The sequence below is a fragment of the Lichenostomus cassidix genome, chromosome 8 (assembly GCF_008360975.1).
Source record: "Lichenostomus cassidix isolate B80296 chromosome 8, HeHo_3.0, whole genome shotgun sequence".
NCBI classification, from domain to species: Eukaryota; Metazoa; Chordata; class Aves; order Passeriformes; family Meliphagidae; genus Lichenostomus; species Lichenostomus cassidix.
The window spans coordinates 20,296,510-20,319,224 of record NC_139489.1 but is presented as its reverse complement, the minus strand read 5'-3'; the positions used below and the strand labels follow the sequence as shown (position 1 = coordinate 20,319,224).

General features: G+C 41.6%; 1 protein-coding gene and 1 long non-coding RNA gene across 4 annotated transcripts in view; both read left to right on the top strand.

Annotated features, from left to right (window-relative positions):
* The window catches only part of LOC146434001 (uncharacterized), a 32,826-nt gene extending 25,484 nt beyond the window's left edge, over positions 1-7,342 (top strand). The window contains exons 2-4 of the long non-coding RNA XR_014853624.1: positions 4,392-4,574; positions 4,943-5,001; positions 6,076-7,342. This is a non-coding gene — a long non-coding RNA (uncharacterized LOC146434001). The remainder of the gene's footprint in view (positions 1-4,391; positions 4,575-4,942; positions 5,002-6,075) is intronic.
* Positions 7,343-14,249: 6,907 nt separating this feature from the next.
* Positions 14,250-22,715, top strand: part of VAV3 (vav guanine nucleotide exchange factor 3) — a 150,668-nt gene continuing 142,202 nt past the window's right edge. For all 3 annotated transcript variants that reach the window (XM_085068248.1, XM_085068250.1, XM_085068247.1), the window contains exon 1: positions 14,250-14,523. In XM_085068248.1, coding sequence (XP_084924374.1) covers positions 14,320-14,523 — 204 coding nt within the window. In that variant the 5' untranslated portion in view covers positions 14,250-14,319. The remainder of the gene's footprint in view (positions 14,524-22,715) is intronic.

The window sequence follows — 22,715 nt, the reverse complement described above, 5'->3', positions numbered from 1 at the left end:
TCCCTTATAGCAGAGGAGTTGTTTTCAGTGCCATTGAACACAAAATGGTTGCAGGTCCTCAGAATATCATCTCCTCCAGCTCTGGTCTTCCCTGGTACCATGGGAAAGATGGGCCTGCTTTAGATTGCCTGGGCTGTGGCCAAAACGATCTGTGTCTGAAAGGAAAATACTGCCAGAGCAGTTAAATTTAGCCTTATTAATTATTCCTGGCAGCTTATGCAGCGTGAATTAAACAAGGATTTAAATTCCCCAATGATTTTAGCAAAATTTTCACTTTCAGTCTGTTTTAAGTCCTAAATATGCAATCTGGCTATTAGAAGATGGTCACTTCCCTAAGTAGTTTAAATTCGGGTTATTTCATGAATAAAAAGAAAGGTTTCTTTACTGTCAGAAATCATTAGTATGTGTGCTTTTAGCTTGTCTTTTTTATTAGCTGTATACCGTGCTACTTCTTGCTTGGTTGCTTTTGTTTACCTACTCTCAAACTCTAGAGGCCCACTAATCCTAGCTTTCTATTTGTCAGACTTAATGTAAGAAAAAACGTGGGGGGTTTGTGGGGGTTTTTTTGTTTGTTTTCTAAAGAGTCAAGCCAGACCACAGGCAGGTATTGTCGTGTAACCACTCATTAGAATGGCACCAGGAGCATGACAGCAATTTGAATGCCTGTAAGGTAACAGGAGCTTATTCCAAGGTGCAGGGCTGCCCTGGCTGGCCCTGAGCCCTGCCAGGAGGTGTGTGGGAAGCAGCATAGCCATGCAAACCTGCTCAGCAGTAGAGCTGTGCTGTCACCTTGTCCTACTGTGTGCTGCATGGACCCGTGCTGTGTGCCAGCTTCACACTCTTGGCAAGGGCAGGGGCTGCCTCAGCCATTTGTCCAGGCACAGGGCTTCTTCTGGGGACGAGAAATGGATGAGTGGTATTTCTATGGTGGACTTTTCTGTTACAGTCCTCACTATCCAGGGGTCTGCTGGCTGCGATGGTGGGACATGCAAACGTGTTCCAGGGACATTAAACATATGGGGTATTACAGACACCCAATACCTTGGTGGTTAAGGAAACTGCTCCATCCCTGCACTAAGGTTTATACCATAATTGGATTAGTAGTTGTAATAGCTTGGTGGGTGTAACTGTGAACTGGATATAAACTTGTGTGTCCAGTGAATAGGTAAAGCATGCAGTGTCTGTTGAAAGAAGCAGATGTTTCACATTGCTTAGTAAACACATTCCCAAGCTGTCACTTCTTCATCACCTACATGGACCAAAAGAGAATCAAAGTATAACATCTGTTTGTAAACATGATCAGGTGTGAGTCAGTATAAGGAAAGAAGTGCAGTATGAAATGATAAATTGCATGTTTATATGCTCATCTGTCATAATAGAGTAGGGCCTGGGAAGAATTTTAGCTAAAAAATTAATCACATTATCTTTAAAAAGAGCATCATGCCCCCTCTGTTTACTGCAGGCTCCTAGGTTATTTCTCTGTGGAAAATATACAAACGTAACATTCATTTCCTTTGTAGTCACACCTGCAGCCCCTTGTTCTTACAGTTTCTGATGGTAATTAACAGGAGTAAGAGCTGGTATCTTCCAAGAAGCTCTTCCTTTAACTTCATCTGTAGCCTAATTTAAATATCCAGAAATGCTCACAGTGATAGTAAAAGTAATTATCTCCATAAATTCCTAGTGTTTGAAGCACTCCTTTATCAAAGCAGCTGATTCTCTGCTGCTGTGTGTGTCTGTAGCTGTCTGTGCTTGTGTGGAGGCTGCATACACCTGTTCTGCCTCGGCAGCCTGTCAGGTGTCCAGCAGTACCAGAGGATGCGCTTTTATGGTCAGTCGGGGCAGGAATCAAATAGCCTGAGAATCTGTAGCTCCTGCTTTGAAACATTAAATAACTTTCATAACAAGAGAGGACAAAAAAGCCCCACTTGTCTTTTCAAACAGTTCTTTAAAACAATGTGTGTTCAACATGGAGAAAGGACAGCTTTTAGCTGTAGTTGCATTCAGCAATCTCTGGCACTGTAGCTGAAAGTTGCATGTGGAGCTTGTTGTTGTCGTCTGCAACATTTGGTTGGAAGTTGTTACCTGAGTTTGTTATTGTTGTTCCTACCGAATTAAAGGGCCTTTAGAGCTGGAGACAGCACCAAGAAAAGGGAAAGCGATCCCCATTTCACACCCAACATTATACTTGGCAGGGCTGAAAAATGCCAGAAATGTACCGAATGTACACAATAAGCAGAGGTTGGAAATAGGTCATCACTCACTCTTCAGGCAGATCATGTGTCAAAGAGGCAATCGGTTGAAGTGCAAAAGGACAAAACCAGCCCTGGCTCCAATGCAAATTCAGCTGAGGAAGAGTGCTGTCACACACCAGTAAAAGCTGTTTGTGCCCAAACAGATGATGGACAAATCCTTATCTCTGAGCTCTTTGCCTGGCTTTGCATTTAAATATTTTCAAATTTGATTTATTTCCTCTTTGTTAAAATAATTATTTTAGTTTTTGACTAACCAAATGGCAATTTTATTGGATTGCATACACTTGTGTGACATTTCAAATGCTTCTTCCTCCATTGCCATTTTCAGAGGTTTCCGTGCCTTTTGGTTTTTGAGAAATCCTGGGCTGGTCCTTGCTCTTTCCTCTTTCCTGGTTGTTGTCACCCATTGTGCTTAGAACTCAAGGTCAATGCTGCTAAAGTGAGATCCCTGATCAGTGAACACTGATTGCCTTCAAGACAATGCTCACGTCACTGAGGATCTCATACTAATAGTGTTCTTAGTAGTGAACTGTGGTCACAGCGAGGATCCAAATAACCTTTATTTTCAACATGAATTTCATTTCATAAGCAAAGCTCTTTCCTCTGACAGGCCTGTAAAGACAAAGAAGCCTTGCTGTGAGCTTGCGTGATAAAATCCAGGATTATTGGAGAATCATACACGAAGTGCAGTGCAGAGGGACCAGGTTAGCTCTCAGTGTTACTCCAGCCTCTACAGCTTGGGCTGGAGCAAAACTTGGCTAGACCTTGTATCCAGCAAGTTTGTTTATTCCTGGGACGTAGGACCTGGCTGGCCCTGCCCATCCCAGGAATGGTGCAAGAGCCTCCAGGCAAGGTGCAGCAGACATCCTGCCTAGGAAAACCTGATGCTTAGAAACATTGTCATTTAAAAATTAGTCTTACTTCTGTAAACTTGCAGCTGCATTACATTAGATGCTATTCCTTGTTGGAAAGTTAAAGGCAAACAGCCTGTAAGAAATAGCTCAGTGTTTCTGCAAGACTGATACAGCTAGTTTACGGCAGCATTCTTCAGAATCATCTCTTTCAGATGTCTTTTGTTTGCCTGGCTGTGTCTTGCAAGGGGCTGCAGGTTGTCAGGTTTGGGATTTCTCTTGAAAGAATTTGCTGTGATTGTAGGGCATTAGGAAACCTCTTTTTATTTTTTTCTGTAGAAAAATGAGGGGATTTGGCAAATACTGAATAGCATGATCAAATAATTTACAAGTGTGACTTTGAGTTTGTTTCCTTTCCCTGAGCTATTTATGCAGTACACGTTTGAAGGCAAGCTGTGAGTATTATACAAAGAAATCTGCTAGCATGCAATTTCCAAGAGGAGATTTAAGATTTAATTTCAGGCAGGATCTGGATCACAGGAGCTAACACGAGGAGCTGTTTACACTACTCAGACAGCCATACTAAAAATTTAGTGTGTTCAATGCTTGTATTTCTGTATTCCATTTCTGCTGTGGTGAAGGGCATTTGCATGCATGGGCTGACTGAAAGAAATGCCCATTGATGTGAAATCATGTTTTGTCATTAATTGCAGAAGCTAAGGTGAGTGTAAGAGGGAACATGGAAGCTTCATCTCACCGACCAGTGTTTATTGCCATAAACCAGTGATGGGCATGGTTCTGCTGGTGAGCTCTGGTGAATTGGCTGTTCCTCTGCGGCAGCAATGCCCCAGGGACTCTGGGGTCTTGCCCCAGAGCTGAGAGACGGCAGAGAGAGGAGAAAAAGGTCTGGTTTCCATCTGCCCACCCTGCGTGAACGTGAGTGAATTAACTTCTCTTGCTCTAGTTACAAACGTTTAATGCAGCAAGAGCATGAGCTCAGAGTAGTCTCCTGGGCTACATCACCAAGTTCAGGGCGTCCAACAAACTCACCAGAAGTGAGCAATTGTGGCTCTTGCCTTCTTCTCCATTTTTGCACTGTAAATGGTTCCTTCCCTCCAGCTACCACACCCACCCCTTACTGGTGAGGAAAGTCAATAATGTCCTGTTTTTTAAAAACAATAACTTTGCACTGAAACACTCCTTAGTTGTGATCTCCATGTGGTGAAGAAATGCAAGCAGTCCACACCACTCCATCCTCATCCATCATCAGTTTCATTTTTTCCAGAAAACATCCGGATTCCCTGAGATCCTGAGGACTGTAGTTGACAGCGATGTGAGCCCTGGCAGCAGTGGGGAGCCAGAGGTCCAGGTTAAAGGTATTACAGAGGCTCTGCTGAGCTGGCAGTTCCCTGCTCGGTCTGCAGCATGTGGTTCTGAGGGCTTGCTTTCCCTGCCTGTGGAGACAGAGGTAACTTTTGGGTCTTAAATCTCCAAGTACATACAGAATTTGACAACTGCTTTGAGTTCCTATTAGTGCTGGGCTTGCACAAACCCAGTACTTGGTGACAAGTACTGTATCTAAATGCATTCATCAAGAGAAAGTGTGAAGCAGCTGCTTTCCCCTCTGCTCATGCTCTGCTTGGGCTGGCTCTGCAGTCAGGCATTGACCTACTGGTTTCAAATACCCTTTCATGACCTGCCCCACTACTTTGTCCACCTTAGTATCTTTCAGCTTATTAAGGCATAATCTCTTGTGTCCCTCTCTGATCACTTCCTTTTCTACTCATTCTTTATCCCTTTTTTACCTCACTTTCTATTTCTTTTCTCTCTTCCTAGGCTCCCAGATCCTCCTTCTGTTATGAGGCACACACAAGAACATAATGGCAACTGGTCTGGTAAGAAGTTCTAAATATTAGGGTACTATCCCTGCAATTAGAACTGGTGGCATTATCTATTTTTTTAGTTTGGGTCTATTTGAACATTTCCAGTGAATATATTCAAATACTTGAAAATAGAATTCTTCCTGAGAAAATTACCATTTGTCCTGATGTTAACCAGCAGAAGGGTACAATTCGCTGAAGAGAGAGAACTCAGCATATGATATGTCTGCATGGCTCAAGTCAATGTCAAGGCTCCAACCGCCTTCAGTGGAGTCAGGATTTCTCTAATAAAGGGAGGCTGCACTGCTAAATCAAACTGCCTTGATTACTGTCACTGGAAGCTCTGCTTGATTAGGCACAACAGAATCTGTCCTGTGGAAGAGGTTCAGGAGAAGGAGAGAGTGCAATGGAAACCAGCCCTGGAAAAAAATTTCATTGTAAGAGGTGACTTGAGCTCATACACAAGGCCTGATTAAATGGAGACTATTCAGTCACACAGTTACAATGGCTATAATGGGGAAGGAGTTTTTCCATTAATTATTCAACAGAAGGGAGATCTATATTTTGCCTCAAACTGACAGTTTTTACCATCTGCTTAAAACATAACTGTCTCCTAACAACTATTATCCACATGGGCTTTTTATCCTTTTTAGAGTAATCATTCTGCTCAGCTTCCAGATTGTTTAAGGTATCTGAGGTCCAAGTATAAGCATGCTGTTACAAATAGCTGATACTTAAAATTGCTATTAATTTTCATATGTTTGACTGGCAGCTAATTAGTACATTTGTTTTTCTCAGTTGTAATTGTGATCCAGCAGTGGCCTTCATCTTGCTAACTCTTATATCTGCAGTCCTGTAATCCCAACAGGCTCATTTTAAAAGGACACAGTGACTCAAATTCATGCCTAGTATAACTATTGAAATTAATACTTTTCACCAGGGATGAATTTATCTCAGTATGTATAAGTGCCCTGGACACGTACAGAGGGTTGTTAGCAGTGGGCCCTGAACATGAAAATACTTTTGTATCAATTTTGTATTCTTTCCTCTTACATTAGTGAAATTGTAAATTCTCTCTCATCCTTGCAGGTCGGGCTGGAATTCTGACCTACGGGTTGGGACCTCATTATCAGAGATCGCCATGCAAAGCAGAGCTTACTTAGCCAGCCTAACAGCAGCTGAATAGCACCTTATCAGCTGTGCTCAAACACAGCGCATTTCACCATCCGGGTGGCTGAAACGTGCTTCTTTTCAGATGCCTTTTCAGATTCATGGCAGGCTCTTTGCATATGCACCACCTGCAAACAAGAGGTCCTGAGTCACTGCTCTCCATAGTTCTGCTGTCTCCAGCGGCAGGGAATGAATGTCACAGCTGCCAGAGTTAAAAGCATCGATTATCAGTGTAGTACCAATCATTCTCAATAATTCTGGATCACTACAAATAATTTTATTATTGCATTTATAACACATGAAGTGTTTGAGGAAACAAGCCATACCCCTTTATTTCTATATGACAATGATGTTGATAAACTGGCAGGGTAGATAAATTTGTAGAAAACCTGCCAATCACAAAACACTCCAAGAACAGCTTTCAGACAAGTTTAGCCTATCTTGTATTCACTTAGACACCCAACAGGTACCTCCTTAAGCCCACATGAATTCTGTTTGAGGAGGTTTGGGTTAGCATAACTGGGTGTTAAGTCTCCCAGAGCAGTTAAGATCTGGCTGAAACACCTGGGCACCATTAGTTTCCCAGGAGACTAAAGACTGCCTTTTGGGAATGGCTCATAAATTGCCTTTGTACCACTTCCTCAGGTGTCCTGCATACCTCCGGGGCTTCTTAGTGGCCAGCTCGGAGCTCATACTCCTGTCTCCTCAGCGTTTTTCCTGCTCCAGGGACTGCATGCCAGAACGGCTTCTCTGCAGCCAGACTTTTGCCTGGCCCTTGCCCACACTTCATCTGCCCTTTGGCACCTCCGTGGGAAGAAGAGAAGAGCGAGCCAACAAATCAAACTCTGTAATTACACCTGCATTCATTTTTACATCCTATTTGTAAACTCAGTGAAGGAGGCAATCTAACACGGCTATTTGGAAACTGAATTGGTAGGAAGAACTCTCCCTTGGAGCAAGGGAAAGTATATTTTTTGAGATTGCAGCATCAGATTCTGCTGCAGTTCTTGCTGGCAGGATTTGCTGGGCATGAATTTGTGCTGGTCATACTTGTGTCTTACTGTTACTGGCATGTTTTTATTCCTTTAAAAACATATTTTGCATCAGTTTATCTAATTTGGATCTGAGACCTTTTGATGTCATAAAAGTATTTATTGCCATTAAAATTGTGCCTGATATATTGACATTTTCAGGCTGTTTTTTAAAGTGGCCTTTTACCCAGGGTGGGGGAAGTGCTGTAGTGTGATAAAAAAGTGGTTTAATTTCAGCTTGGTTTTCTTTGGTTGAACCTTGTGTACAAGTTACAGTGATTTAAGAAGATCTGACTGCAGAAAACATGAAAGAGTGAAAATTTGAGGCGAGTTAAGTGATGTTTGGACACTGAATTTTCTCTCAGTTTTTCCTATTAAATCAGTTCTTTAGCAGACACCTCTGCTGTGCCTGTGGGTGGTGAGATCTTTGGCTTACTGGACTGAAGTTCATATTACCTTGAGAAGCTCTTCAAGGCAAGTTGTGTTTGTTTTCTCTGTGCCTTTAATGCAACTGGCATCCTAACAGAGATTATTACTTCTTCACTGTTGCGCGCCAGAAGTACATTTTTACTTTTTCAGTAAGCTGTTTTCTGGCAATCCCTCACTTGCTTGAGGGTGAGATGGTGGCCCACAGAACACAAAACAAGTTTATAGATAAGCCAGAGTTAACTGCTGGACTTTTTGCAGGCAGTAATGGAATTCCACTCCTATTTTAGTCCTAGTATAGTTTTTTTGAGAAAAATGAAGACAGGATGAAATAATTTTACAACTCGAGTTTGCCATAAGGACCACTGACCTCAGCTAATATAACTCTAAGCTGTAAAAGCACCTTACTACTAAAGCAACTTCTGTCTTCTCCACAGCAGTTTTATGATCTTTTAAGGTGTAATATACCTGTAAATGAACCTCTGAGAAACTTCTCAGAGTGGCTTTTTGTCTTTATTCAGATATTATGAAGTCTGCTTTCCATTCCTGCATGAAGAGGGGCAGGTAATGAGGGACATATTTCTCTTGTGTGGCATTTGGCACTTTGATAGGATGGGTAAACCTGAAGTGCCTTTAACTGGCACACGTCTGCCACTCTTTCTAATATAGTGAGAGCAGTGTAATTAATTTCTAACATTAATCTATATAGTAGATCTGAATTTAAATATTTTTGTTTTAAAATCATTATTTTACTCTATTTCACTTCTAGTTTTATCTCAAGCATAATATTTCTCAACCAGGATTAGGGAAGTTCTGGTATCAGCATAGGGGATGGGAGATGATGTCTCAAGATAGAAGATGATTTTTTTCTGTCAGTGTCTTGTCTGTCATTGATTTGGTAGACTGCTAGCCATATTAACAAGGTCTCTAATTTGGATACACAGCTTTATAACCCAGATTTCTGGTAGCTGTAGATGCTACTGACTTCGACTGAAGTGGGGATTCTGGACAGTAAAATTGAAGATTTAGGATGAGATGTGTTTGGGGTTTTTTTTCAGAATAAATATTCTTGGCCCCTGGGGGAGCAGGGTCTCGCACCATGTCTAAAACTGAGCCTGCAGAAATGGATGTATACAACATACAGAGGACATCTGAGGATTACTGTCCCGAGCTTGTGATGGTTTATGGCCCTTATGACTTTCATTTAGCATGGTTGTCTGGGCTGCTACAAATTCAATCCCAATGGTCTGAATAAAGAGCCCCTTATCTCTTCAATCTCTGCTGATTTGCAGTCTAGTGTTGACCCAGCCTCATTAGACAAACAATACCCAGATACACTCATTTGTAAAAGGTTAAAAAAGAGTAGGTAACAGAAAGTTCTGAGATGTTTATGCTCTTTATTCTTGAAGTGAAGCAAGTATGGGTGACTTTAGAGATGAAGCTTCCCTGTCTACTGAGTGTTTAGAAATATTTTGCCTGCTGAGTTCTCTAAAAATAAATTTGAATGTTCTGTTGTTAAAAATTATTAATACTTTTGGCTCGTAACCATGAAAGGAAACTTTTATTTACGGAACTTAGATTAGTATGTAAGTACAGGTTTAACATTGTAAATGGAAAACTGGAACAGTGTCTTAGAGACTCTGTGACTGCCCTATTTATTCTAGCAGCTAACACAGCATGCATCTAGAGGCTGCTAGTAAATTGTGCCTTTAGGATATGAAAAATTCAATTACCTAATAGCAGTAATTTTAAAATAAATATTCTATTAGTAATAAAGTTAGAAATATTACTGCAGATATTCTTATGCTGTTTGAGTAGAAATTTTGTGAATGGGAGTTTTCACTTTTTCCAGACTTTAGGTAGATAGAGGCTTTTTATTTTAGTGTGAAGTTTTTTCTTGGTTTTATATATTCAGACCTCATCCAGTGCACAGTGTTTCCCATAACTGTCACACTTTCAGCAATGATCCCTTTTTTCATGCAGGAAAATATTTCTGGGTTCTTGGTTCTGGGTACTGAATAGACAATGAGAAAACATAAAAAAACATCTTTTCGTTGCTTTGGGGCTTCCTTGTGCCAATTTCTAGCTTTTCGTATTTCAGTTATATGCACTTGAACACCTTGACTTCTGAGAAAAATACCACCTTCTTGTCAGCTGAGACCACAAAACTATTTTTGTCAGCATCTCTTTTCCTTCTGTCTGGAAGGAAGAGGGGTGTTTTTCCTATCCTGTAATCCTGTAATCTGATTTGGTTTTGCCTTGACATCATCATCAGACTGTTGAAAACAACCTGTGCAAGATGAGAAATGGAGATGAACTGGGGGAAAGGGGTAGAAAACAGGAGGAAGGTTACTAATTAATTTACTGTTTCAAATTGCTTAGATTCTTAAGAAGTCAGCCTTTTTGATATTTTGGTTAAAATACATAAAGTAGTACAGGACAATTTCCTTTCTTTTGCTTGCCCATAAATGTTTTCCTTATCATAAATGCCACGGCCTCGCACTGGCAGGAGGTGAGTGGCTGCCTGAGTCTGGCTTCCCTTTTTGTTCAGCACAAACAGGTGGCACATCAGCAGCTTTCTCCTTTGGTATGAATGGTTTTTAGAAAGCTGAAACTTGGCCTTCTGGAAATCAAATATCCTATTTTAAGAATTCAGCATAGGATTCTGGAGTCAGTAAAATGGGAAAAATTTCTGTTGACTTCAATAAAAAGTAGGTTTTTGTCAGGAGAGGTGAGCCAATGCCTTCAACTCTTACAATAATTATTTGGTGGTTGGTTATTAGAGGTAGCCACTCTCTTTGCTTTAATGTATTATTTTGACATTGACTACGATTTTGTTGTCCTTGTTTGGCACCTTGCACAAAGTGGGTTTGTGCCTAGTGCTCATGGCCACTATTTTATCTGCAAGAGTAATTGAAGGAGAGGGAATGTGTGTAGACATATTGGTTTATAATTTTTTGTATTTTATTTATTAATTTTCCCCAAGCTGAGCAATGTATGTAGTTTACATGCAGCAACTGTTGTGACACCAGGAAGTAATTATTTCAGGAAACTTGCAAATCTGCCCATACTAAACAAATTGAGGTGAGTTGTTTTTGTTTGTTTGATTTAAGTAAAGCAACAAGGAAAGAATTGGAAAGTTGCCACCTTCATAGCATGCAGTACAGGATACAAGTAAAGAAGAAATTTATGATTATGTCCCCAGTGAGGAGACAGTTGTCTCCTGGAAGGAGAGAAAAGCCATGCAAAACCTTGGGGTTTTGTGTGCCTTTTGGTGATCAAGTCTCCTTCAGACTTGCTGTTCTTTTAATAGATATTCCTTTTTTTGTTGTTTTTATGTCAATGCTATGCAATATTTGGAAAGTGGGAATGTATGATTGAAAGGTTTTCTATATAGAAAATCCAAAGAAAAAACTCCGTCAGCAAATGGCTTATTGATGCATTAAAGTATGTGATGTACGTTAGACGTTGTGAAAAACAAAGCTGAGATCTGTCTGCCAGGTCAGTCCTGGTGAAACTGGGGGAGATGGACTGAGGTGACTTTAAATCAGCCCCTCTTTCAATCCAGATCTATGGAGTATGGAGAGAAGAACAGGATGGAAACAGGACAAACTTCCAGTATATCTTTAGCAGCTGGTTCATTTAAAGTACTTCATAATTGAGGTATAGATTTTTTTTTTCTTTTTGTTTCTCTTTTTAATTTTTTTTTATTTATTAATAGCAAAAAAAAAAAAAGCCAATGTAAAAGTAGTCTTTGAACAGAAACAAATTTTAGGATTGAAGGAAAAGTTGAACCCCTTCCAATAAATGACTGAGGACAATGTAGGAGGCTGAAGAACATTGTTAATAATACTCTGAGAGGAGGAAAATGAATATGCAAATATTTCTGCCTTCTGCTCCAGCAAGATTGTGCTGACCATGAATTTTGGCTTTGAATCCATTTGTCCCTTCACTTCTCTCAACTATCTAACTCTTTGTAGAGAACTATTTTTATAGAATTTTTATGATTATGCGGATTCTTCTCCATTTGGAAGAATGTCACTCAGTTGATTACATGAAATACAGAGAGAAACCAGTGTGCTTTCAATGAAATTTGGTTCTAATATTGCACTGTAACATCCTATGGCTTATAAACAATTTAAAACTGCAGTGTAGGTTTTTCAGATGCTTTAAAGGTGATGGCTGAAATTCTAAACATTTGTATTGTTTGGATGTAAATTTTGGTTTGAGGAGTGTTGGATTGCTCCTATTAACTATGTAAAAAAGATGAGATTGATGTGAGCAACAAGCCTGAAGTATTTTTCTTGCTATTCATGAGTCAGAACTGCACTAGTTTTCCTGCATTTCTGCAAAGCCAACTCTTTGTGTTGCTTTCAGGGTGCTGTACCACCAATCCTGGCTGGAGGCAGCTGAACTGGGGATATGGATAATGTAGTGGAGATGGTTTTCTGTTTCTTTTATCTCTCTTGCTTTTCTGCTTTCTGGTTTTGCTTCAGTGTTATGGTTGTTGTTAGCCCTGAGAGTGGATAGCTTGTGGGCGCAACTGAATTCTTACTTACTTATCACTTCATACTTGTCACAGATAAAAATATGTTTCTACAAGAAAGTGTTTTATTGTAGTCTTGATCAAAGTGCTCTATGTTAATTTTGATGGATGATGATATCCAAATGATCACAGTGGAAACTATTAGTTTCAGTCCCTTTTGGTTTACATTAAGAATTAAATTCTCTCTAATTCTGCCTGGTTGCAAGCAGTTTGATACTTTGATAGCATGTTTGTGTTGCAAACTGCCGTCTCCTCCAGCGGCTCAGGCATAAACCCACCAAATGTTGCTCTGAGGAGGCAGAGGTACCTGTTACTGGTGACCAAGTGTTTGGGCTTAGGTTGTTGAACAGAGGATTCACATTTCCTGAGAACTGGGAGCTGCATGGCTGTGACTGCCCAGGTAGCTATGGAGCAGGAGGGACCTGAAGTGATGGAGGCACTACCTGATGCAACCTAATGACATGCTGTCCCATGTAAATTATTTTAAAGAGTTAAAGCTCAGCAGCACTGTCACCAGTCCTTTGGAATGAGGATCCCTCTTTTGATTCATGCAAAACCTGTAGCTGCTAACTGGAGATTGTGTTCTATTAAAATGCATTCATGCTCTGACATGTCTGGCCAGGCTTTGTGAGCTCCCTCAGCACTGGTCAGGCCTGGGAGCCTCTTTGCTTTGCCAGCCCAGATAATGCATGCAGAGGGCTGAAAACAAAGCCAGGTGCTTGCAACTTCGTGCATCTTTAAGAGTGGAACCAAATGTTGCTCAAGGTCATCTGGGAACAGCACTTGTGCCTTCTAATGAGGTAGCAAGTCACACCTGTCTCATCCCATCACCTGCTGGGCACTGGCACAGGTGTTACAGATCATGGATCTGGATCCTACATTTAGGGCCATGATTTTCTTTGTCCTTTTGGGTGCATGCAATGCAAAATGGTGAGGTGTCCTGTGGCATGTTCTGCAGACATACTGCCTGTTTAAAGAAAGAGAAAAAAGGGAGTCAGCATACTGACCTTAGTGAAACATGCAAATCACTTGCTAGGCCTTAGCTTCTGAAATAAATTGTCCTAAATGTCTGTATGAGTTCTTCAAGAAATTATTAAAAAAATTGTGGGACTATTCTGAGCACCATCAGCAATAAGTGTCAGGCTTTTAAAAGAGGAGATGCAAAAACCAGCAATAGTTGTGGACTATCTTGAATAACCATGTTGGTGTTTTGTTCTTGGAAGGCTGTCTCACTGTGGTCTGCTGTTTTGTTTTTTTTTCCTCACGTAAATGTTAATAGTACTTTAATAGGGTTTTCCGGTTTAAAAAAAAGGTGTTTTAATATGTTTTTACAGAGGACACCCCCCACCCCCCCCAGTTTTTGTATCCTTTAAAGTGATTTTTTTTGGGGAGAAACTAATTTGCCAGCACTCCTTCAAAAATCAAAAAGAACTAATAGCTTTGGAGTTTTAGAGGATATTGTGAACTCTGGTGTTTGTGTTGTCTGGTTTTGGAGTTTGTCACATTTAGTAACTTAAAATCACTTGTAATTTTTTTATTTTAAGTTGTCTGAATGTTTGTTGGAAGCTATTACATATTTTTAAACATTACTTAAAGTGCAAATCAAATTGAAATAATTGCGAAGTACTGTAGGGGAGAACAGATGGGAAAACAATGCTATGCCATGATGTGTTCTCTATCGTTTCTAGAAGTCGCTGAGAGTATTCTGCTTGAACCTCTTCTGAGCACTCAGCTGTTTGCTCAGTGAAAGGACAAAGGACTGACAAAAAGGCAGAACGTGCCATTGCGCTGTTATCTACACCTGCCTGTCTGAGCTGCGCCCTGTGTGCCGCAGGTGCTACGTTTAGGCCATCCTCGGGCGAGCAGACGAGACGAGCACCTTCACGGACCGGCCTTGGGAGCTGCCCGGCGAGGGCTGACAGTGGTTGCCAGCGCCCCCCGCTCACCGCTTCAGCGAGGCCGCCGTGGTACCGGCAGGTGCGGCCGCGCTGGGCTGGGCGGGCGCGGGGCGCGGCGAGGGGCGGTGGGAGCCGGCGGACCCGCCTCCCGGGGCGGGCGCGGGCACGGGGCGGGGCGGGACGGGCCGGCCGCGGTAGCGGCGGCGGCGGGAGGGCGCAGCAGGGGCGGCCGCGGCCGCAGCATCGCGGCGCGGTGGCGGGGATGGAGCCCTGGAAGCAGTGCGGGCAGTGGCTGATCAGCTGCAAGGTGCTGCCGCCCAACCACAGGGTGACCTGGGACACGGCCCAGGTCTTCGACCTGGCGCAGACGCTGCGCGACGGCGTCCTGCTCTGCCAGCTGCTCAACAACCTCCGCAGCCACTCCATCAACCTCAGGGAGATCAACCTGCGCCCTCAGATGTCCCAGGTGCGGCTGCTCCCCCCTGCCTCTGTCCCCTTCCGCGCCCTTCTCACCACGCGTGGGGTCTCCGCGTGCTATGCCTTGCGACTTGTGGCGGCGGGGAGCGGGACCCGCGGGGTGCGGGAGTGGGATTGCGCCCGCGGCCGCCGCCTGTCTCCAACCCGGAGCCTCCGCGTCTGCAGAGCGGTGAGCGTGAGTCGGACCCGGGGCCGCCCTCGCCGGGCTCCTTCCGTGCGTGGTGCAGCTGTCCAGCCCGGGCTAGGCGCGTCCCGTCCCGCGTGCTGGGACAGCGCAACTGCAGCTCCGGGCTGGCGGCTCCCGAAACCTCCGTGAGGGCTCGTCCTCCGCAACGGGAGGCGGTTCGGACGGGAGTCCCCCGGGCCCGTCACGAGGTGGCCGTGCTAAGGAGAAGTTCCCGCAGTAGTCCCAGGGTCAGCAGTTTAACATCTGTGTGCGTTACTGTTTAATGTGAGCGGTCACAAATCAAATGACCTATTTCTTCTAGTTTTTCTGGCTGTACCTAGGTACGTAGCTGGGAGGGAGGGCGCCGGGCTGAGCCGGCGTGGCCGGGGAGCGGAGCCCGCAGCCCGCCCGGAGTGGCGAAGGCAGAGCAGGGGCTGTGGGGAGCGGCGGGTGAAGTCCTGGTAGCGCCAGTCAGCTGCTCTTCCCAGCTTTTTGTGACTTAGGGAGTTGAAGAGGGAAGACTGATTACTAGTGTGAAATCGTGTTCTTGATAGCTGGTTGCCTGTGTAGTACCATATATATATTTAAATTCCGGCCCTTTTATTTTTGGCTTAACTTGATATTTGGAATAATTATTTAATATTTAAGTGTAATTCCTAGTTCCACCCCGTTTTAAATGCGTTTTTTAGTTTGGACTGATGCTTTGTTACTGTGACTCATAAAGTTGGTTTCAGATAGCGAGATAAGATTATATTAATAATTCAAGAAGAGACTATATATACTTGATTTCCTGTCACTGCTTCATGCACACCTATGCCTCGGCAGAGATGGTGGCAGCTGAGCAGATGTTTGTCTGGAAGGAACTAACTTCTGAGCCTGTCATGTGTTTGAAAATATTGAGAAACGGATACACTGTAACATTTCAGTGTTATGGTTCTCTTTTTGATTTATAGGAATTCAAATTCCGTTCACATTTAGGACACTGGCAAAAATCAGTAGTAGTGAATTACACTGCTTTGTCCATATCTTTGTCCGTGCTAACTTACAATAACAGTTATTTTAATTCCTATTAATTCTTTCTTGGTTTTTGTTTTTGTTTTTTTTTTTTTTTTAGCGGTTATGCCTTAACTCCAAGACGGCATGTTCTGGAAGCTCAGAGTGCAAAAAGGGAAAATGTAGTTCAGCTAGTCAGAGTCAAAACTCTGAGAAGCTTGCACTAGATATGAATGGTATAAAGGCTATCCCCATGTTCTTGAGAGCTCAAGTGCTTGCTTGAGTGGCATATGCAAAGGCAATTCGTCATCTGAGTGATGGAGTGGTACAGAGGGTGGGCTTCTCTGAGTGGAAGAAATCCAGTTAAGTTTTTTCTCTGCACCATTACAACCTGTGAGTTTCAGCACTTGCTAAACCAAAGCCTTGGTTTATATTTGTTTTTCAAATGAACTAGAAAGGTGTTGTCATAATATTACACAGTATTTTTGAGATGGTTAACTCATTGCATCAACTTGAATTCTAGATTAATGTTAATTGTCTGGACCGCTATTATTTAATTTTATTTTTGATGAATTAAAACCATGGTGGTCTCCTTCCATCTACTAAAACTAAGTATCAAAATGCTCTATTGTCTTCTTTGTTAGAGCAAGTTTGGGAATAAATTTTAATATTTATTTCTCTAGGTGTGTTTGAACTATGGATTATAATTGTAGGTCTTGGATTATTTATGACAGTTGTCTCGTCTGCTCTATGCCTGAGGTACCTGCACTCCACAGCGCTGCAGACTGCTCTCTCCAATGGTGCATTTCTCTGCCCTACACTAATTTTAACCCTTAAACAAGGGGAACTGTTGCTGGATCAAAACCTATAATGCATAACTCTACATAGTGTTAAATTTACTGGGAATGTTACCTTTGTGTTCTGTGAGTTCAAGATTTGGTGGTCTTAGTGAGGTTCTGTGGGGTTTTTAAAAAGCCTGTTGGAGGACACCCATTCTGCTGGAAATGATCGCTCAGGGAAAATTTCAGATATTGCTGAAACTGAAATTCTGCCTGTGCTTGTAGTTTGTGGCTGAGACTGTAAGGAGCTCTTAGTAATAACTTAGGGAGAAGTCGTAGTGGCTTGAAGATTATTCAGTTGGTGAGATCTGCCCTAAGTTGTGAGTTTTGTCAGGATAGTACTTGTCAGTAAACTAATACTGCATCACAGTAGATTTGCATCATCAAGCTGCTGTATCATCGAATCTTGGGGTCTTGTAGAAAGAAACACTACAAGCTCACCTGTTCCTTGTGGGGTAATGAGTTGTCAGCACTGGATGCAGAGCGGAGTTGGCATTAGGATGGAAATCATCTTGGCCACTGACTGCAGAGTCCATCTGAAAATGCTGCTCTGTCTGTAGTGCTTAGCTGAGCTGCTTGAACTTCATCTGGCCCTTATCCCTTATCTGCTAGAACTAGGCTGCAGCTCCTGTACTCCGTGATCTGATGTTTTCTTGCACTGAGTTTGAGTGGGTCAGCGGATTCTTACTGCACAGTTTTTGATCAGTACAAACAGAGACTGAGAAAGGTGGAGGAAGACTTCGTGAATGGGCCTCGTTGAGGGCAGGCGGTTAGATTTTGGCCTTGTCTCTTACTGCTGTTGATGTTTGTCAGGCTTTTTTCTATGAACCAAGTTTTCATGTCTTAGGGGCTGGTTACAAATGCAGCAGCTCCAAAGAACAGGAAAGCGAGAGGTGTTGCCTCAGGCAGACCTGGGAGTAGGTGTCAGTCCTCTGACATAAGAATCAAGTCTTTTCCATTTCTTTACATATTTATTTTTTCAGAATAAATGTGGCAGATCACACATCAGTGATGCTCAGAAGCTTTGCTTACTAGTCCTTGGTAACCCCTCATAAACTATATCAAAAGTGCAGAGGGATTGTGACTGATGCTGCAGTGTCAGATGCTTTTTAGTGGAGCCTGATTCAAACAGGGGCACTACTGCTTTGCCTTGGAAGCTCTTGGGGCAGGAATGGAAACTGAGATTGATGATGCTCAGCATTGCCACACAAACATGTGCTTGACCAAATGGCAAGGGTTGTGTTCTCTTTTATGGGCTGGCTAGTATTGCGGAACCATGTATCTTTGTCCTACCACCAGTTATGCACCTGATGTCACAGCTGTTCTCATGGCTGGGCTGTTTTATGCCTTTGAGATCTGTGGATTCTACCCCTCTGCCTTTTTTGGAGATAATGCCTGTGCGAGAGAAGAGTCTCAGTGGTTTTAGGCTGCAAAACATTGGGGTTTGAACCTTTATGAATGCTGGCTGTTTTTATCTGCATTACTGCATGTTTATGAAAATATGTATATTTGGTTAGCAGAAGTTATCCTTTGAAGAACAGAAGCTAATTCAGTCAGTTACACTTTCCAGAAAGCGAGCCTCAGATGTTAAAAGTATAAACCTTGCATATATAAAAGCTAAGCAGCATTGTTGCTTTGCCAATGAGCCTTCCTCTTCTGGATTGCCAGCTCAGTGCTGCCTGGCTCCTGTCTGAGAAGCTGGTGTGTCTTGGTGTGAGGTCCTCTGTGAAAAATTACACGTGGGCTTTGTATGAGATTGGATCTTCAGTTTTGGGGACATGCATGTCCGGGGTTTTTGTTCACTTTGAACAGGATAGGAAAATATTTGCTCTACTAAGAGCTATTGTGTCAAGGCTGAAACTCACTTTGCTGTTTGAACTCCCATGAGCTAGCAACTTAAGTTACTTAAACCTGTGTGTGTGCCCTCAGAAAAGGAAATTTAAGGGATGGATCAAGTAATATCTTTTGGCCTTTAACTGTAGGGGAGGCTGCCTGACTCAGTCGTGTGAAAGTGGTCTTACTGCAGGCACCACTTAGACACTGTCACTGCTGGGAATGGAGGAATGTGCTAAATGAACAAGGGAGGTGTGACTGGTGTGCTGGGGTTTCCCCTGAAGTGGAGCATCGATTCCTGGTGACAGTGAGACAGAGGACAGAGTACTGAAGCTCAGTGTCTGTGTCTTCAGAGCTGTTCACTGTAGTTATTCACTTGCCTCAGATGCTGCCTCTTGGCTAATGTAGGCTGGTGAAAGTAATAAAAATAGAAGTGATCCATACCTGAGAGTACTAATCCTAATGTTTAATCATAATCATACAAGAACTTAAGTAATTTGTCACCAGAAATGTAGAACCCAAACCAATGGATTATGATGGATTTGCAGAAGATGTCATCTGTTTAATGCTTATCTTTTATCTGTAATACTTTGCAAACTAGTTTTGAAATGGTTTTTGCAAGGCATTTAGTTAAGTTGTGCGAGATTGCTAAACAGGAAAACAGCACTTAATGAAATACTGGCACGGGAGTTTACTTGAAGGGGATGTTGACATAGATTAAATATTAAAAATAACTATTTCCTATTATTCTAATAAAAATAAACAAAATATCCCTCATTTAGTATTAGAAGTTCAAATATTTTCTAATTTTAGGGAGTTCCTTTTTTCGATGTGACTGTTTTGTCCAAAGGAAGTTGCTTATCTTTGTCATCCATGTCGTATTTTGGTGTGGTAACAGAGCTTTTGTGCAGAAGTTTATTTTTTCTTGGTTACAGTGGGATCAGGTAGTCGCAGGATGTGGGTGTGCTGAGTGAGACATACCTTTTTGTTTCCTCTAATCCTGTCTTTGTCTTGGAGCTTCTCCATTCCCTCCAAACGACAACCCTGATCTTCTGCCCCGAGTGTGCATCCCTCCTCTGTAGGCTCCCAGCAGGTGTGGATACGCTGTGTTTTCTTGTTACCTTAGGTGCTAGGAAGTACCACAAAGATACATTTAGATTAATGCAGTTATTTTGAAACTGTAAAACTTCTTGGGCTTGAATAAGAGTTTAGAAACTGGTTCACTTTTTGTCAATATAGAAACAAGAGATGTGTTTAACCACCCCCATTCTTCTTGAATTCTTTGAAATTTACTATATATTCACATAAATTTAAAAGAATTCGGTTATTTTAATTTTTTTTTTAACTCTTCAAATATTTTCAATCTCTCTGCTTACTTGCTGGTATTTATATATGGTCCACCTAACATCTTTACCACATTTAACTTCATTTCCATGATTGATTTAAATAAAAACTCTATTTGCCATAAGATATATTATCCATAAAAGGTATATTTATCCATGTGTAGGATATGTGTACATATGCATATCTTGTATGTGTTGGACTTGATAAAATATTTTTAACAAATATTTGTTCAAAGCAAAACCTTAATATGACCTCTGTTTTGTTCTAAGAAAGGACTGATGAAAAAGTATTGACCTGGTTTTTCTGGGTAATTCTTCCTACCTGAAGCAGACAAAGAAAATAGTGCTTGAAAAGTGATGTAATGACTTTAACTGATTTGCATTCATTCTTTTTCATTGCAGGGGAAGGGAAAACTGCAGTTGTACTGTGGTAAAGCTTATTTTATGTGTTATGTTTATCATACAGTTATTAAATGTGGCATATGCATCTTGGCAAGAGGTGTCTCAAATGTCCCCTTCTGACAAAATTTTGGTGTTCTGGCAGCTATCTAATGCATTAATAGAAAAAATATTTGTGGTGCTTTCTCACAGAGACTATAGTGTGTGCCAGCAGTGGATCACTTAATTTAATGTCTGTGTATGGCACACTGCTGTGTCATGTGGGAAAAACCAAGTTTTTTCTGATCCTTGTCAGACAAAGGTGGAAGACCAGTGCTGGTGGCAAGTTGAAGGACTGCTTATGAAAAGAAACAAATCAAAGGGGTTAAATTATATATATATATATATGCATATGAAGTAGGAGGAAATAATCAAATGAAACAAAATTAACTGAAAGAACGGTCAGAGAAAGTTGGGAAGCTGGTTTGAAGAGGGTATCAGCAAGCAAGACACTTAAAAATTTGGTATTTATCACAAGATAAGTACAGAAAACCAATCTTGGATATACTGTGTTATTTTTTAATGATAGTGGCTTTATCATTGTTGGCATGCCAGTCTCTTATGTCCTGCTGTAGTCCTGTGAGGTGCAGGAGGTTATTTGCCAGGCTGCAGCACTGCACATCAGGCTGGGTTAGCAAAATACATCCGTACACTTGGGCAGATACAGGATCTTGGATTTCTCACATGCATCCCTTTCCATTCTCCTTTGAAGGTCAAAAGAATTGATGAAATCATAGTTGTAAAGAAGGAGATACAGAAGGTAAGGAGAGAAAGAGCTGCAAGGTGAGAGAGAGGCAAGGCAGCTGCCAGGGGTGAGGGGCAAAGCTTGCAGAGATCATGGTGGTGCATTCATCCTGGCCATGCCAGCAGGGACCTGGCACTCCTGGCCCTCATATAGCTGAGCCTGGGTTCCACTCCTGTGGGTGTTGGGGAGAAGGGTTAACTGGGAGCAGCAGCTAGCAGGAGGCTGGTGAGAGGCATGGGCAGGAAGGATTTCCAGAGCACAGTTTGATATTGGTAAAATAGAGGAGACCCTTCTGCTGAAGTACTGTTGGCTTCCTGACCAGCAGATGACCCAGAGGGGAATAGGGCAAGTGCCTGTGGCTGCAAAGGAAACCTGCTGGGATGTGCTCCCCTCTGTGTACTGCCACATGCTGGGGGAGAGGGCAGCTTCTGTCCAGACCCAAGGCTGTCACTGCTTGGAGCAGGCAGGGAAGGCCTGGCTCATGCCCTGCATTGTGTGGGTATCGGAGTACAGAGGAATAGGTATTGTTTTATTAGATCACTGACAGTTTCATCTTCTTTAAGTTTTGCTTGATACAGAGGTGTCAGTTTTTGAACTTGTTCACCCAGTACTAAAATTGTACCTGTAGTTCTTTAAAGACCAAATAGAACAAAATCTCCTGTCAAAAATATTTGATTTTTTGTTCTCCTGTTGCTGTGAAACAGCATTGCAGTACTTCATCTCATTCCATAATACTTCATAGCAATGTCTTGTACTACCTTACATTGTATTCCAGTATTTCAAAAATTCTGTTTCACAAAGAAGTATGAATTGTTGAGTAGTTTATCAAATGACTATTAATTTCTTCCCCTGCACTTTTCAGTGTGCTTGGCATCATCTGGAGCTACCTTTTCTTTCCTCTTGTTTTGCTTTGACAAGCCATGTTTAAGACTTGAGGCATTGTGAAATACCAGCTGTTGCTAAGACTTATGATGTGTAAAATGCAATCTGAACTGACAGCTTTATAGTAAAGCTTTGAATTTTTATATTTAAAAGAAAGATATTCTCTCAAAGCTCAGTGAATGCTATTGGCTTCAGTTCACCACATTGTCAAGTGAGAACATATCTTTTGGAAAAAATATCAGTCAATGGCCCTTTCTGTAATCCTATACTAAATGTCAATAGTGAATGTCTTGGTAACATGAAACACTGAAGGACTATTAGTTGGATATTTGTTTCTTTGTGTATTCAGAACATGAAATATTAGACACAAATTGCATACTATAGAGGTATTGTAGCAATTTGTATAAAAGCCAGTCATGTGCTATTTAAAATGCTCTTGCAGACCTACAGGTATGGTTCAGTTGTCTTATGTTACAATCCAAAATATTTTTGGCCTTTTCTTTAAATCAGAATTTTATTTTATAAATAGTTAGTAGCTGTTCAGTTAATCTGTCAGTATTTCTCTTTTGCTCATTCTATCCTTGAAACTTACTTTAAATGATATACAGTCTATAGTATGATTGCCTTGCAGAAGCAAGCAAAAAAAAAAAAAGCATGACACTGTTTCTATAATCAAATACTTTGTGAAAAAAAAACCCCAAAACAACCCAAACAAAAAACACCCAACAAAGCAAGGCATTTTTTAAAGCATATTTTTAACTGGTAAAGCTTAGCAGAACAAGATGATTTGTTTTTCCAAAATCCTTAGATATGTCCTTTAATCCTTGGTACCATCAAATTTACCTATTTGTTTCTGAGTTATATAATGGCATATGCTGTATAATCTATACTTAGGGTATTTTGTATCATTATTTGCTCCTTCATTCACACTGCTTCTACATG